The following is a 13,750-nucleotide window of genomic DNA, read 5'->3' as shown; positions in this document are numbered from 1 at the left end:
CTTATCCATAAGCCCACTGCATAAGTGTCGTTCAAGATTGGTGACAAAGCCTGGGCCAAGCCAGAAAGTGCTGGGAGCCTGTCGATCGTCTTGTTTAACTCGCAACCTGGGTATGTCTGCACAAGATCGTACCGTAATCTAAGGCAATCGGGATGCTATCCAGACTTCTGATTGAACGCTTGTTAACCATGTTAATGTTTTATATGATTCGGGTTATATGGATCATACAGGTCGTCTGAACGACAATGCGTCGTTCATTCCCACACTAAGCGCCGGGTCCGGAATGATAAAGTGCGCTCAGAGTGTAGTCTTTCTTGCAGGACCCATCCTCTGGTAAATAGGCGCGAATGAGATCCATAGATGATGTTCTGCCTTCTCCAAGAGGAATATTCCATAGTGGTGGGGATGATGGAGTGCTCGTCTTTGTTATTGTAGGGGAGTTCAAAAGAGCCGTATTTAGTTGGAAAGTAGTCATGTAGAAAGCCCTTCGAACTGTCGGTTGCACCTGGGGCGGCAATTGTAACCAATGCGCCAGCGTAGATACTGGCCATTCGAGAGCACTCGCGCTCCCAGTCCTCGGCAGAATTCTGAATGATACAGAGAGAATCGATCCAAAGATACTCTACGCCAAGGTGCTTGGTGACCGTGACTGCATCCTGGAAGGGTTTTGGAAGGTCGCGGAATAATATGCTTTGCTTATGTGCTTCATAGTTCTCCTTGTTTGTACATAGAGGTTGATATGCTCCTCGGCAATGACTCAGTGCTCTATACCTCTTGGCGGACGTGTCGGGAGACTCGACAAGTCGAACTTGAGCCTCCCCCCCCCTGAAAAGTAGATGGACAATAGCCAAGTTGAAGATATGGCGTTGCTGTGCTGTATGCATTCTGTTTGTTCAGATACGCATTGATCTAACCATTCCTGAGCGAGGTTGAGAGAGTGACAAAGGCCTTCCAATCAACCGAGTAGAGTTTTGGGAGAGTTGTCTGCGGCAGAAGATATTAGAATTGCTCCACAAGATTGACAATCAGATACTAACAAGACGGCGTCTCGAATCGGAAGAATGGGCCATGATTACCATCATCAGAAAAATCATAATCCGGACCCCTGGTATCGTCGCCAATATCCGACGTACACGCGGCGATAGTAGAACCCACTCAGAAGAGTTTTATTAGACAGAATATCCAGTCCGTCTCCAGGATATGTTTGATGCTGTACAACAAAAAAAGCTTTGGAATAAGAAGTATCCTTTAGGAGGCATGAATCAGGTCTGGCAAGCGGCCGACCCCACTCGCGGAACTGGCCCGTTGCGCCATTTGTACAGTTTGTTTGCGTGAGTTCCGGCCCAGTCCAGCGGACCATTCTTGAGGAGAATGTATAATCCCCATCCTTCTAAGGCTGACTTGCAGAGGTTGCCGTAAGTTTGATGATGTTGGAGCCATTCGCCCTCAGGTTTTAGAGGTACGATTTTCCAGTCCTGTCTACTGATCTTCTGGCAAAGTTTACAAAGCGGCATGGCCATGGCTCGAATTTGGCAACCAATGGGTGTTGAAGGGAACGCGAGATCCACGTAAAGGACTTTTGCCGTTTGGATTGAAGCGAGCGACTGAAGGCTTGGACTCGTGAGTAATTGGTTAACCGCCCCCAGATTGTACGCGTAAGGCCACTCCGCATCTAGCAATTGCCAACGACTGCGCTTGCACCTCATCACAGACACACTTGACACCAGGGCAAGGTGATTTAAGTCAAGGTATAGGGCAGCAAAGCTTCCAAGGTCGTTGCAGATGTGATCTGCTTTGTCCCTTTCCGCGTGAGCCGGGGTGAGGTCTGCCAGAGGTGAAGTGGTTGATGATGAGAGGTCGAATGAAATATCTAGGCCGGGGAATTGACCGTGGTGGGGTAGATCAGGGACTATGCTGTGATAATTCTAGAGATGCTGTCGGGAAACTAGGAGCTTGAACCCACTGCGAGGGGCAAGAGTTCAATGAATTTTGAGAAGTGTTCGCGATCCACTAGGGTTGACTGAGGCGAAGGAAAGCTCGGTTTTTGTCGCTCGCTCATACCTCAAGGTCGTCTGTTTCCAACTTGGTGGATGTGCGTGAGATATTAATTGCGGCGAAGTATCTACCAAAGGCGGCGGGACATGCTTTGCGCTCGAGTCCGTCAAATCAATAGACTGGCTATTGAATCCTCCAGAAAACCATACTCGACAATCCGATGGAGTCATTCGGCGTGTGTTGAGCTTGAAACCAAACGGATCTGCATTGTCCTAGATTTTTCATCGTTTTTAGACCTGACCAGAATAGCAAGGTTTTTGGCCAAAGTTTGGCTGACCCTTCCCGCACCCTGCAGCCGCCTTGCAGATTGAAAATCGCTGAGGAGGTCGTTCCTGAAGGAGTTTGAAGATGATGCTAATAAACTGAATGTATACATGAGATGAGAATACATTGGCCAAGGAATATTAGAAGTATCCACTAGCCAACCGCCCAAACCCCCATCCGCCCACCCCAAAAAAATCGACTTTTAATTAACCCTTTATTATAATTACAAATCCTATTAAATAATAATGTCCCATAGTATTTTCGATATTCTAATAACTTTATATTCATTTTAACCTTGTAATACGGCTAGAATCGCCTGTAAGGTAGTGATTTTGTGATTTTAGTATATACTATACCTGTAATGGGCATACGTAATGGCGCATGGACAGGTGTCAGATGTCGTGGATCTAGTTTCCTATTTTGGGTAAAGCTTGCGATCGGAATCGTACGGATCGCATGGGATCGTGTTTCCTAGTTAAGTAAAGTGCTTCGCAGGCTTGGCTAAATACTAGGGAATATATAGGGAGACGCTCCTAGCTTTGGAGAGGGGTATTAATTAGTCTTTTATTGGAATTAATTCTTGGAATCAGTTATACTTGCAAGCGTTACTCTATAGCTTACTTACCTTAATTACTTATATATTACCCTGCCATTATGTGCCTTATATTCTAATTAATTTGTTACGCTCTGCCGCTTCACTAGTAAATTTAGCGTCACGTGATTGCGATGACGCATGCGGCTGGGGCTAGTATTTAGAACACCAAAGCTCCCGTACTCAAGAGCTTCTCTCTTTAGTTTAGAATCCTCGGAATAGAGCCACTCTACCTTGCTTTCCAAGCCCAGAGACCCGGTCTCGTGACATAATCCAATCTTCAGGGAGCAGTTCATTATAAGGTAGTTAAACTATTAATAGACAAAAATATTAATAGCTAGAGTATTAATTAGAAGAAGCGCCTCTACTACTACTAGGGTAATCCAACCGGGTACCCAGGAGAGTACCTAGTCAAGTACTCTTTATATTACCTAATTAGGAAAAGGAAGTAGAACTCAGACGCCCCTAGAACTAGCTAGTAGAATAATAATAACGGAGAAATTAGCGGCGGCTTACTATTATATTACTAAGTTAGAAGTAGAGATATAATAGAGAGAAGATCTAGAAGAGCTAGAAGCTCAGATCTATTATTTTAAAGATATTTAAATACCCGGTATAGAACCCGTTATATCTCTGGTAGTACCCTTGGTTTAGAAGGCTCTAAAAATCTGAGAACTGCCCATTTACTAGGGAAAGAGTATTAAAGAAGCCTAGAACTTCTTTTATTAGGTAAAGTTAAAATAGTATAAAAATAGTAGAATTATATAGGCTACTAATATAGTAAAGGTTATATATTATACTTCCTATTTTAAGAATATAGCCAGGGATATCTAAAAGTATAGAAAGTAATTAGTAGATATTAATATTATAAATTAAGAGACCTTTATTAAGTTTATAAAGAATTCTATCTTAAATCCGGAAAACTATAGTAATAATATTTTTACTAAGTTTAAAAATATTAAATAATAGCTAGGCTAGAGTATTTAAAGCTTTATATCTTACTTAAATAGCCTATTAGATAATTTAGGATATATGAATTTACTATAAAAGTAAAATAACTTATTTAATAGCTTGAAATAAAAGATCCGGAATAAGATTAATTATTAAGGAAATATTTTATAAAAGAGAAAAAAGCTTATTTCTATTATTATAAGAGTTAAGAATAATTTGAATTTATTTATTTAACGGAAATATAATAAAGAGCTAATAAGATAGTAAAAGAAAGAAAATAAGAGAAAAAAGAAAAGAAATAATAAAGGGAAATAAAAAAGAAGTATATTTCTATTATAAGATTTATAAAACCGGAATAATAAAGATATAGTAATAAAGTCTAATATAATACCCGTATTAGGATTTATAAAACCGGATATAATTTGCTTTACTTATTAGAAAGAGAATTATTATATTACTACTTGCCCTAATTAAGAGAAACTAACTTACTATAATTATAATAAGTCTGGCTATAAGTTATATAAGTATTTAGAACTAAAGAAGCCAGGAAATAGATATAATCTATAATAGTTATATTTATTTATATTATAGAAAATAAAGCTTTTAAAACAAGAATAATAATTAAGATTATTATTAAGATAAGAAAAAGTAAGTAAAGAATTAGAATATTAATTAACTTAAATATAGAGGCTAATTATATAAAGAGAAGATTAGCTTTAAATATAAGTATTTTATTAATATTAAAAATAATTTCCTTATTTTTATTAGAAAGAAAAAGAATTTATTTATATAGAAATTATATTCTTAGGATTATTATTAAGAATATATTAGGAAACTAAAGAAAGGCTAATATATACTTTATATTATATAATTTTAATCTAAACTATATTAATATAATACTTGAATTCTTATAGCTTTATTAGGTTAATTTCCTAATTTTTTTTTTAGGAAAGTAATATAGAAATACTAGATTTAATTATAAAAAATTAAAGTTCTAAATACTAAAAAGTTTATTAAAATAATAAAATATAAGATATATATTTTTCTATTAATTACTTATTTTATAATAAATAATTAAAGAATTATTACTACTATTACTAGTAAAATAATATAAGATATTTATTAGTAAATAATAAGATAATAGAATAAATTAGTATATTATAAAACTATAGTATTAAATTTAGTATAGAACTAATCTTTATTTTTCTTATAAGGTTTAAAGAAACTTCCTCTAAATAGGAGGCCCCAATAATATATATATAATTAGTAATTTATAAGTCTAATATTTATAATATAAATAGTAATTAGTTATAAAGTTAAAGGACTACTAATCTCTCTAATTAATACCTATAATATCCGAGGTTTATTATATGCCCTTAAGTTATATATAACTTTATATATATTATAATTATATTTCTCTCCTAGGATCTTGTCTCTAAGATTTATTAATTTATTCTAGTAAATATTTAATTAATTAATTATTTAATTGAGATAAACTTCTAATATCTTGAGAAGTAGTTTTACTAATATGATTTAAATAATAGATATAAAAACCGTCTAATTAGATTAGGGCTAAATAAGCGAGAAGGAAGAGTAATTATATTCTAGGTATAGGAGCTAGCTAGTAATTATGATTTCGTTTGGGATCTGAGTATTCTAATTGGCTCGATTTAAAGTACTAAAGTACTATTCTACGAAATTAATATTACTTATTAGATCTCGTATTAGAATAATCTAAATAACTATATAGAAAGAATTTAATAAATAATTATATAAGAAATATATTTCTGAGGTTCTAGAAATTATTTACGGGCTTCTAGAAGCATATATTAATTAGTTATACTAATTTCTAATTAGGACTAGTATAAAAACTAGTAGTTAATCTAGGTAGTTTTTTATCTCTATAAAAGAACCTCTTTATATTACTATATGCTTTCTTTCTTTTTAATAACTATATATATAATAACTTTTTCTATTATTATTTTCTAGCCTCTTTTTTTATTCTTTTTTAAGTCTTCTTTAATTATTTTTAATTAATTCCATAATATCTTTTTCTAACTTTATTATTTATTTATATAATAATAAATATAAAAGTAACTTTATAGCCTTCTTTCCTATTACTAGTAAATACTTGAAATATTTCAAGTATTTATTTATTAATCTCTTTATCTTATATATTATAGTATCTAATAAGAAGAATTATAATTATTATAATAAGAGTTCTAAGTCTTATATATTAGTAAGTTCTTTAGCTTTAATATCTATTAAAGCTAATATAATTTCAGATTTCTTACTACTTATTAAAGGCTTACTAGTTCTGGAAAGATATTATTATAATCTTTAAGAAATTTCTTAAAGCATATCCTAAATAATATTATACTAATAAGAATAATACTATTAATTGGGTTTTTAAAAACTAGAAAAATACTAATAAGCTTCGGAATTCTTTTTTCTGTTTTAATAAGGCAGATAATAATACTATTTGGGTTAGTATTCTAAAAGTGAGTTTTTTCTAATATATTTAGGTACTTACTAATTCTTTAAAAAAATACTATAATATTTATTTTTAAGATATTAATCTTATTACTAAGCTTATTACTAAGATTACTAAATAGTTTATTACTAGTATTTTAAGTACTAATAATATAATACTTATAGTTATTCGGGACCTAATTTTAGAAGTTCGGGCCTTTTATAATATATATATAGCTATTATAATATAATTATATCTCGTTAAGAAATAAGCGAATTCCGGAAAGTATTAGCTAATTCTTTATTAAGTCCTAAATAGAGCTAGTATTTAATATTCTTATTTTAGGAATTAGAAATATTTATTTATTTAAGATACTTATAGCTAGTTTACCTATAATAAATCTTTCTTAATCCTGAATCTTTTTTTAATAATTTAAATATAATTCTTATAAGCCTTAATAAAACTTTAGAAAACCTTTATAAATAAAAAAACCCTAGGAAAAAAGTATTTCTATTATTATTCCGGGTCTTTTCTTAGTTATTTAGGTTCTTTCTTTCTTTTAAGTAATCTTTTTCTTAATAGTCCAGAATTATTTTTAATCTTAAAAAGCTATTAAAAGATAGTTTCGGATTTCAAGTTATGATTTTAGTTATATAATTTTAGAAGTTTCTTGGAATTTTTAAGATTAGGAAAAGTAAATAACTAGGTATTATAATTTTTAGGCCAGGCTTTCTATTTAATTAAATACTATTACTTCTTACTTTTATTATTTTATTAGTAATTAATAATAGCTTCTATTTCCTATTCTTATTTTTTATTATTATCTATTAATTCCGGAAGTTCTTTAGAGAAATATAGGTATAGCTTCTAATTCTTTTTTATTATATACTTTTTAAAGAGAAAAATATAGAAAGTTAGATATAAATAATTATATATATTTAGTAGTTCTAACTTATATACTAAATTACTAATATATTTAAGGATCCTAAATAGACCTATAAATTTTGGTTTAAACTTCTTTACCTTAAATTTAATATTCTTTATTAATAGTATTATCTAGGCTTTTTTAAAGTAATATTTAGCTAACTAGTATTTATTATAATAGATTTCCCGGTTATTTTATATATAATACTATAAATTCTTAAGCTTTTTTTTATTTTATTTTAAGGGTTTCTAGTTTCTTATATATAACTAGTATTTTCCCTATAATTCTATTTTTAGGATTTTATAGAAATTAAGAATAATATTTATAATATATATAAAAAGATATATTTTATAAAACCTAATATTTTAAGTTATTATATATAAATTCTATAAAAGACAATTTCTTAATCTAGTTATTTTTTTAAGTATTATAATAATATTTTAAGTAATATTTTAGAATCTAGTTTTACTTTTCTATCTAATTATTTATTTAAAAATAATAAGCTATACTTAAATACTATTTATATATTAAATAAAAATAGAAAATAAACTAGAACTAGCTAGTAAATACTATTTCTTAATTAGAAATAATTTTATTAGAAAAGCTAAAGATTAAGAAAACATATTCTTATATAATTTTAGTAAGCTCTAGAAAATTAATAGTCTTATAATATATAATATATCTTACTATTTTAGAATACTAGTTAATAATTATAAGAATTATATTAAAATCGAGATCTTTTATTAGGTTCTTATATAATAGTAAACCTATAATAAAATTTATAGAGATCTTATTTTAGGGTTTCTTAAGCTATAATAAACTACTAAATAAACTATATAGTAAATACTTCTTTATCTTAATTCTCTAGTAAATATTATATTCTTAATAATAATTACGAATATTCTTTTCTATATTTTCTTAATACTAGAATTTTCTAAAAAGCTTAAGAGTTTTCTTTATTTTATAATATCTAGCTATTAGGTTATTATAATAAAGTTTTATAACTTCTTAATATAAAGTAGAATTATTAGATATAATAATTCTTGAATAGTACTTAAATAAGCCCGAATTATTTTTCTAGATTTCTTTTCTCTTAATATCTTTTTTACTAAGCCTTTATTTTATAATATTCTAATATCGAGAATTATTTTTCTAAGCTATCTAAATAATATCTAGAAGAGATTTAAATAAAGAGGCTAATACTATAGCTCTTTTAGTAGCCGCATATATCTATATATAGAGAATTAGGTATTTATAATTATCTAATTTAAAAACTCAGGAAACTAAAGAGTTTTTAGTTTTATTAAATAATATAATTATAAATATCTCTATTATCTTAGCTATAGTAATAGAGCTTTTAAAGTATTTCTTTATATCTTGCTTCTTAACTAATTCTATAATTAAGGAATCTATAAGATAATCTATTTATTTATCTTATAATAAATATTTTTTCTTGGCTATTATAAATATAATAAGTATTAAATAATACTTATTTTAAAGAGAGAACTCTTTAGATATTTATAAGAATCTCTAAATTATAATTATAAAAGCTTTTTTTAGCTTATTCTAAAAAATCGGAAGCTAAGTTATATTAATAGAATCTTTTTTATAATTAGGTCTTTTACTAGATTTATTTATTAGATTTAAGGCGCTTTTATAATAAATAATATTAAAATTATATATTATAAAATATATTACTTAATATACTTAATAGCTTTTTAGATACTTTATTTCTATAAAGTATTAGAGATTATTATAGTTTATAGTAACCTTAATTATAAACCTGAATTCTTTAAAATAATAGTACTAATATTTAAAGGCTTTAATAATTATAAGTAGCTTTCTATTATAGATACTATAGTTATATTTGGCTTTGGAAAGTTTCTGGAACTAGAATATTATTAGATATTAGTATTTTTTTAGGCTATTACTAGAATTAACTTATTATAAAATAATACTAATAATTATAAATTTTAATATATTAGTTTTAATATAAATCTTTTTAGAAAAACTAAAATAGACTAGAATAGATATTATAATAAAAGCTTTTTTTAAAGTTTTAAAGCTTTTAGCTACTTTATTTATTTATATAAAGAGACCGGATTTCCGGCCCTTTTTTATTTCTTTTAAGAGATTTATTAAGCTTATAATTACTTGAAAATAATAGTAAATAAACCTATAATAGAAATTAGTAAATCCAAGAAATATTTAAATATTATAAAATAATTCTAGTTCTAGTTATTTAATAATATTATAAACTTATTTAGAATTTATATAAATATTTTCTATTCTAATAAGAAAGCCCAAAAATTCGATTTCCTTAATATTAAACTTATATTTACTAAATTTATAAAACAGGTTATTTTTATATAGTCTAATAAGTATTATTATAATTCCCAGATATCTGGTATCTGAGATATCTTACTAGATACCAGATGCCTTCTAGATATATATAATGCGGCCGCCTTACTAGGGAAATATACTTGAAATATACTAGAGATATTTAGAAGACTAAGCCCCTTCGGGACTAGTATACTATAGGATATATATATTCCCTTATAGCCTCCTATATTCTAGTTTTCCCTTCCTTAGCTTTGAATTATCTTTATAAGAGACCTTCTATCTTGCTTTCTAAGCCTTGAATATTATACTTATAATAGTATTTAAAGCTTATTTCCTTTAATCCTATAAAGAATTTCAAATAAACTAATTTAGAACTATTAGTAATATAGGTACTACCAAGATAATAGAACCTCAGAAATACGAGTAATAGACTCTAGAATAATAAAAGCAAAAAGCTTTAGAATTCTTAGAGAAATCAGGTATTTATATCTTTATAAATATATACTAGTAATATATTAGAAATTCCTTCCGAAAACCCGAAAATTAAAGAACCTTAAATAAAGGCTACTCTTTAATTAAGTTCTAGAATAATAGGCACTTATAGGCTAGTAACCTAACTACTATCCTTAAGCCCTATTCTATAATCTTATAAACCCTATATATATACTAGTAATAAGACTACTAAGGAAAATATAATAGAGAAAAAATATAATAGGTTAATTTCCTAGAATATTATATAACTAGGAACTATATTAACTTCTACTAAGTCTTCTGGTAAAGCTCCTACTAGTTTAGGTTATCCCGTTAGTAGCTTTTCCCGAACCAAATATCCCGTTAGTATTCCTAGAGAATTTATAAATAAGTCTATAGAAATAGAATTCTCTGCTTTTATTATAAAGCTTCTAGAAACTAATAATTATATTACTACCGGAAAGTTATATAAATAGGCTAAGGAACCTAATATCTTACTCTCAGATATTAATATTATTATAAAAAGCTACCGGGAGAATATCTAAAAAGCTATTTTATATAAGAATACCTATAATTATAATAAAGCTATTCTCGAGAATATTAAGCTCTATAATACTAAGCTTGAAAATAATATTAAATACTATATAGCCATAGTAAATCGGCTTATAATAGCTCTAATTACTTCTACTTTACTTATTCTAGCTATTTTAAACCTTTCTTAAAAGAATTCCGAATTATTTCCTACTTATTCCTATCTAGAATCCCCTATATCTTATACTTCCTTTAGAGATACTAGAGTTACTAAGCTTCTAGATCTAACTCTCTTTACTAGAGATTATATTATCTTTAATAACTAGCTAGTTTAGATTAAGAATAAGCTATAAGAAAATACTAATTTATATTTTTTAGAGAATCTCAAAATTATTTATATTTCTAGTAAACTTACTAGTAATACTCTTGCCCTAACTAACTCCCATATAGATAAAAATAGTCCGAATTAGTACTATTAGTTCTTAGAGCTCTATTCTTATTTAAAGAAGCTATATTCTAATTCTAATAAGATATAGAATACTTACCGCGATTTTAGTAAGCTTTAAATATACTCTAGTTAAATATTTCAGGAATTCTATATTCTTTTCTTATAACTATTTATAGAAGGTAATATTAGTCTTTAAGATATTAAGTATAAACTAAATAAGAAGCTCTTACTAAAGCTCTAGAAATTAGTATATATATACTATAATAATTCTTCTATTAATACTACTTGCTTTACTTAGTACTATATTACTAATAATTAGTAGATTAAGGCTATATATAAGAAAACTAAGAAGTATAAGAAGATAGGAGCTATCCTAGCCAAGTTTACTTCTAGTACTATATCCTTATATATTCCTAAAAAATATATTTCTAAGAAGAAGCCCAAGAAGCCCATATTAACTATTCTTATTAAGTATATATCTCCTTATAAGTATAAGTAATATTTTATAAAAACCGAGAATCTCTTAATTATTAAATACTATAACTATAACGAGTTTGGCTACTATATTAAATACTATCTAGTTTTATATAATAAGGAAACCAAGATAGCTCTTTCTAGAATTAAGCCGGGCTTAGTTCCTATTTCACTAAAATATACTATTCTAGTAAAGTATTTAGAGAATTCGAGCTCTAATTCTGGTATAGAACCGGGAAATAAGTATTCCTAAAGAAAGTCTTTATTTTAGGGGCTTATAATATAGATTTAGTAAAGATTAACTTGACTTATCTAATAAGAGAAAATACTCTTATAATGCCCTATATTATTAGTATAAATAAATTAGAAATCAAGTCTTTTTCCCTTATTAATACTAGAGCTAATAGTTATACTTTTATTAATATAAAGCTTACTTAATTTATAAAGTAATTCTTAGAAATAGAACTATAATTCCTTTTCTTACCCTATACTATATACGGTTTTAATAGAAAGCTAGCTAAGTTTATTAAGAAATATATAGAAGTTTTACTTCTAATTAATAAATAAAGTATTAATATACTTATAATTATTCTAAACCTTAGAGATTATAATATTATCTTTAGTAAGAAATAGGTAGTATATATTAATATTCTAGTTAATTATAGAAGATATAGGCTTATATAGCTAAATAATAAGCCTAAATTAGTATAATTCAGTTATATTATTAGTATTTTATAATAATAGCTAGAAAAATAACCTAATAAGAAATATTAAAAAGATACTAATTAATGAGATTTTATTATAAGCTATTCCTGGAAATCTTTTATTCTAAAATAATCTTCCTTCTTTTAGACTAATTAGAAGTAATTATATAGGACTATAAAAAAGAAGCTTTTATAGCCTAATTAAGATATAATACCTAAGTAAAAGCTAAAGAAGTAAGAAAAGGTCCTTAATAAAAAATAAATATTAAACCTAGCTATTCTTATTTCTATAGTATTTAATTATATAGCCAAGAAAGAAAATAATATTATTAATTAAATCTCTATTTATAAGATTAATAAGAAGCTTAAAGCTCGGAAAAAAGAAGCTATTTCTGGCCCAGAGAATTAATAACCGGGAGAAATAAAGCTTTAGTAACTATAGAAAATATTACTTCCGGAACTTAAGAAATATATTTTTATTTTCTCTAAGAAGAAATCTAATATCTTTCCTTTTTATAGATTATATAATTATAAGATTCAGATTAAAGACCTAAAAAGAACCGAGAATATTAGATATTAATTCCTCTAGTAATAATCTATTTAAGAGCTTCTAGAAATCAAGTATTTCTTAGAAAATAATCTAGCTAAAGGCTTTATTAAAGCTAGTTAGGCTCTTTTTACTTTACTAGTTCTTTTTATAAAGAAAGCAAATAAAGGTTTATACTTCTATATTAATTTCTATTATCTAAAAGAATTAATATTTCTTTTTACTTATTAATAAGTCTTTAAATTAATTATCTAAGGCCAAGATCTATACTAAATTAGATATTTACTAAGCTTTCTATTATATAGCTATAGACCCGGACTTTTAGAAGCTAATAATATTCCGTATTTACTATAGAGTATATAAATATAATATTCTCTAGGAAGGCCTTATAAATAGCCTGGCTATATATTAATATTATATAAATAATATACTTTTTAAATATCTAGATAACTTTTATATAATATACTTTAATAATATTCTTATTTACTTAGAGAACCTAATAAAGTACGAATAGTATATATGAAAAATACTAGACCATTTATATCTTACTAGCCTCTAAATAAATATTAAGAAATTAGAATTTAAAGTTATATATATAAAGTACTTGGGCTTTATTATTTCTATATCTAATATTAAAGTAAATCCTAATAAAGTCAAAGTAATATATAACTAGTAATCCCTAAAAATAGTTAAGAGTATATAGTTCTTTCTTAGCTTCTATAAATTTTATAAATACTTTATTAGAAAGTATAAATAAATTACTAGACCTCTTATTTTACTTATAAAAAAGAAAATTCTCTTTAAATAATTCAAGTAATATTAAGAGGCTTTTATTTACCTAAAGAAAGCTATAATTTCTATCCTAGTTCTATAATACTATAATTTAGATCTATTTATAATAATAGAAATAAATATATTTAAAGAAGTAATTACTAGCCTACTTTCTTAATAAGACCCAGAAATAGGCCTTTA

At 26.9% G+C, this 13,750-nt stretch overlaps 2 protein-coding genes across 2 annotated transcripts; both read right to left on the bottom strand.

Annotated features, from left to right (window-relative positions):
* Window positions 1-228: 228 nt before the first annotated feature.
* On the bottom strand, window positions 229-1,099 carry K444DRAFT_440509 (HET-domain-containing protein). Its single transcript, XM_024872839.1, has 2 exons — window positions 1,038-1,099; window positions 229-984 (listed from the first exon to the last, which is right to left on the bottom strand). The coding sequence occupies exon 2, from the start codon at window positions 882-884 to the stop codon at window positions 255-257; it is 630 nt and encodes a 209-aa protein (XP_024735138.1). The 5' UTR covers window positions 885-984; window positions 1,038-1,099; the 3' UTR covers window positions 229-254.
* On the bottom strand, window positions 1,100-2,225 carry K444DRAFT_726216 (uncharacterized protein; the record flags this gene model as incomplete). Its single annotated transcript, XM_024888662.1, has 2 exons — window positions 1,100-1,914; window positions 2,062-2,225. The coding sequence occupies 2 exons, from the start codon at window positions 2,223-2,225 to the stop codon at window positions 1,263-1,265; spliced, it is 816 nt and encodes a 271-aa protein (XP_024735137.1). The 3' UTR covers window positions 1,100-1,262.
* Window positions 2,226-13,750: the final 11,525 nt, after the last annotated feature.

The sequence above is a fragment of the Hyaloscypha bicolor genome, assembly GCF_002865645.1.
Source record: "Hyaloscypha bicolor E unplaced genomic scaffold K444scaffold_98, whole genome shotgun sequence".
Lineage (NCBI taxonomy): Eukaryota > Fungi > Ascomycota > Leotiomycetes > Helotiales > Hyaloscyphaceae > Hyaloscypha > Hyaloscypha bicolor.
The sequence above is the reverse complement of the archived record's forward strand: the minus strand, read 5'-3'. Positions and strand labels throughout refer to the sequence as shown.

Coding starts and splice junctions, on each gene's coding strand:
- K444DRAFT_440509 (XM_024872839.1), bottom strand. CDS start 884: ATGCATACAGCACAGCAACGCCATATCTTCAACTTGGCTATTGTCCAT.